Raw genomic sequence first — 3,367 nt, 5'->3', positions numbered from 1 at the left:
TTCTGGCCAGAAACAGGCGACTTTCTGTTTGCTTTCAGAACTGAAATGCAACAAGAGAATTATTATAATCATACTGAACAATAAAAAATAAATAAATAAAAGTGTTCAAATATGGCTCATATGTTGTCTCCATAATTGATAATTTAACCACTATTTCGTGAATTCATCCATAATTTTTAATATGTTCATAGAGATTACTGTAATTAATTCTCCGTGCAAATCTGTGATTCTATGGTCACAACTTGTCATCAAGGAATCTGGGTAAGGTAAAGTCTACTTACAGGGTTCAGTTTGCCTATAGCCCTGCAAAAACTAAGGACAAACCTTGAAAACAAAGAAGATCACAAATCATACGTAAAGTCTCTGAATCTGAAACAACATAACTCATCAAATCAAAGGTTGCCTCCCTAAACAAGTAACAACCAAACCCAAATTCAAGTCCCAAACATCAAGACTACACACTGCAACAACGTCTCTTCACATCCTCTCAATGTATACACTACACAGTATACACTATAGCAAATACCTTAAAACAAAATAAACTAAATTTTGGACTTGAAAAATTTACATGCCCGTGCCAAAAACAGTAAAACACCACTTGTTTTATTTTTCTTATAATAATAATAATCTAAGTGTCTAGTGCATGTATGTCTACATGATAGAACATGCATTTGGGTTTTCATCACTAAACATGGTGGTGTAAGGATCTTCATATGTTGTCACGGTTCCAACGGTGGCAAAGTAGTCCACTCTTCTCACATACCCCGGAGGAGCCCTCTTGTCATAAGCTTGAACAGTGTAAGGATGAGCCACCATGTTGTAAGGCACGTAAGGCCAAATCTCAGCCTTCTTCTTTGTTGACTTGGCCTTCTTTAGGACCTTGTTTGGTTCCACATAACCAGTTACTGTCACTTTCTGCTGTTTCCTGTTTATCTCCACCGATTTCACTCCTGCACTTACACCACCATTCTTTAATTTCATCACCTTCATGTAAAATATTATAATTTTTTTTATACAAGTTAAAAGGAAAACTGAGAGCTTCTTTATGAAAAAAAAAAATATATATATATATCATTTTTTAATAGAAAAACCCTCTCAAAATACTTTTAAGTCATATACAAAAGATTCGCCATATATTTCAACAAGTGCCAGCATCATATTTTTTAACATACATGTAACAATATCCTTCAGTTTACGAAAGAGTTGGCCAAAACTACATGATCTCAGATTATGTAACAATAACATGTGGTTCTGAATAAATTTTAACAAATAAAATGTATGCTTAAGAAGATGTTTTAAAGAGTGAGATGTTATATTTTTTTATATATTATTACACGAAACTAAACTCACATAGAAGCTGATTATGAGTAAGAAGAAAACTGAGGGAAAACTGAACGTACCATCTAATGAAGAGAGAGCTTTCTTAACCTTGAGCTCACAGCCCTCACAATCCATCATCACCCTCAACTCTACGGTCTGAAATTGCTTTTTGTTCTTGATGTTGTACTGTTGATGGTTGCCACTACCCATGAAGTCAGACCAGTACTCTCCAACTCCCATTTTTTGTGTACTTAATATCAGAACCAATGAAATAATTAATGGTTACGAAAGCAAGCTGGGAAGTTCTTGAGAAGAGAAAAATAGTAGGTATCAGATTGATGGTGGGAACGTTGGAAGTGAATTTATATATATAGAAAACCAATGTCCAAAATCAAAAGTTGCAAGGAACTTTCTAGCAGAACAGAAAAAGATTCCTTACTTACCTTCTAATGATCAAAAACCAATGCTGCTCTTTGAAGAACCTTTTTTACTTACCATGGGATATTTTTACCACACATGCATGCCAACTTATACCGAAACCAAAAAACTATTGGCTTGATTAGAAACACATGATTCCAAACAAATTTCAAATTAAGTGTTATTAATTTATTTTTTTTATTAAGAGTGGTCCTGAATTACACCTAATAATTTGTGTGGACCTTTCACCATATTCAATCATACTAATGAGAAGGTTGTGGTCCCTACCTACGCCAGTAAACAAGAGCCTTCGGTACCTTAAAATGGGTTCTAACTTCTCAATGGAGAAAATTTCTACATGGGGTTCAAGAAAGTAGAGAAGGGAACACGTTATGTATCATCTTTCATTCGGAAAGAAATAGTAAAAATTGCTTGTGATTCAGTTGACACTAGACAAAGTTATTTATTATATATATAAAAGGAAATTGACATGTCCAATGACAGCTAGTGAGAACTCTCTCTGATTGAGGCTTCAATTCAAATTGAAGAGCAATAATTTATTAAGGACGAAAGAGAAAGCAGCCACCGACTCCCATGTCCGAATGAACAACATAATGCATATCAGATAATGACTGCGACTGAATTGAATTTGAAGTGCTGTAAATGGCTAGAGCCTTTTTTACTTTAACCCTCCATTAAAATTTCCTTCAAATTAAAGCCAATCAACTTCACATATATGTAAAGTTTATGTTTTACAATAACAAAAAGGTTCGTGTGTAAATACTATACCACAGCTTTGCAAAAGAGAGGTCACTTGGACACGTTGTGGTCACAATTTTCGTGACACTTTCTCATAAAATTTATTTACGTTTTACTTTTAAAACAATTTCCTAAAAGTACTTGTTAATGTTGTGTGTAAAAGTAAGAAGCATTATTTTGTGAATAATTTATTTTAGCTTAATCATATAGAAGTTGAAGTGTCATAATTTTTTTATGCATGTCATGCTTCAATAATTTTATTGGACAAAGAAAAATACCTCATTAGTAATCATCCATTTCACAAGCTACTTGACCTAATGACCCTTTTACCCCTCTTTTTCTGAACCTAGCCAGTTACTTTTACTATTTATATCATTTTCTTTATTTTTTAATTATTTTTGGAGGTCAGGGGTATGGAAAGTATGGGCGACCGTATTCCTGATGAAGAAACTCAGCAAAATAAATAAGTCTCCTCTTTCAAAGTTCTTTTCCATCTTGTTTGAAGTTGAGATATTTGATTCTCAATTTTTACATTTTCGGATAAACCTAAACATTTTAGCTTCTGCTTCTAAGATATTTCTATAAAGGGAACCAAAAGAAGCAGTTTGAATCATTTAAGTAATTCCCACTGCATAATCTTTTTTGCAATCAACAGCAAAACTACAGAATGCCTCAGTCTCACTTTTAGAAAACAAAAGTGGGTGAGAACAGAAAACAGAATCATGCATTATGGTACCACCCTAAAAGCTTAGTTTAATTTGCATAAACATATTAATAATAATTCATGGGAGAAGAAATTAGAAAAATAAAAATCAAAAATCAATTTTTCTCACAAGTTAAAATTTACTAATGTACTTAACTTTTTAAAAAG

At 32.9% G+C, this 3,367-nt stretch overlaps 1 protein-coding gene across 1 annotated transcript; it reads right to left on the bottom strand.

Moving 5' to 3' along the window:
* Positions 1 to 325: 325 nt before the first annotated feature.
* Positions 326 to 1,731, bottom strand: LOC109796516 (heavy metal-associated isoprenylated plant protein 23). Its single transcript, XM_020356187.3, has 2 exons — positions 1,401 to 1,731; positions 326 to 950 (listed from the first exon to the last, which is right to left on the bottom strand). Exons 1-2 carry the CDS (start codon positions 1,558 to 1,560, stop codon positions 652 to 654), a joined length of 459 nt encoding a protein of 152 aa, XP_020211776.1. The 5' UTR covers positions 1,561 to 1,731; the 3' UTR covers positions 326 to 651.
* Between the last annotated feature and the right edge of the window lie 1,636 nt (positions 1,732 to 3,367).

This window comes from Cajanus cajan, chromosome 3, assembly GCF_000230855.2.
Source record: "Cajanus cajan strain Asha chromosome 3, NIPB_CcT2T_4, whole genome shotgun sequence".
NCBI lineage: Eukaryota > Viridiplantae > Streptophyta > Magnoliopsida > Fabales > Fabaceae > Cajanus > Cajanus cajan.
This window is presented reverse-complemented; position numbering and strand designations above follow the sequence as displayed.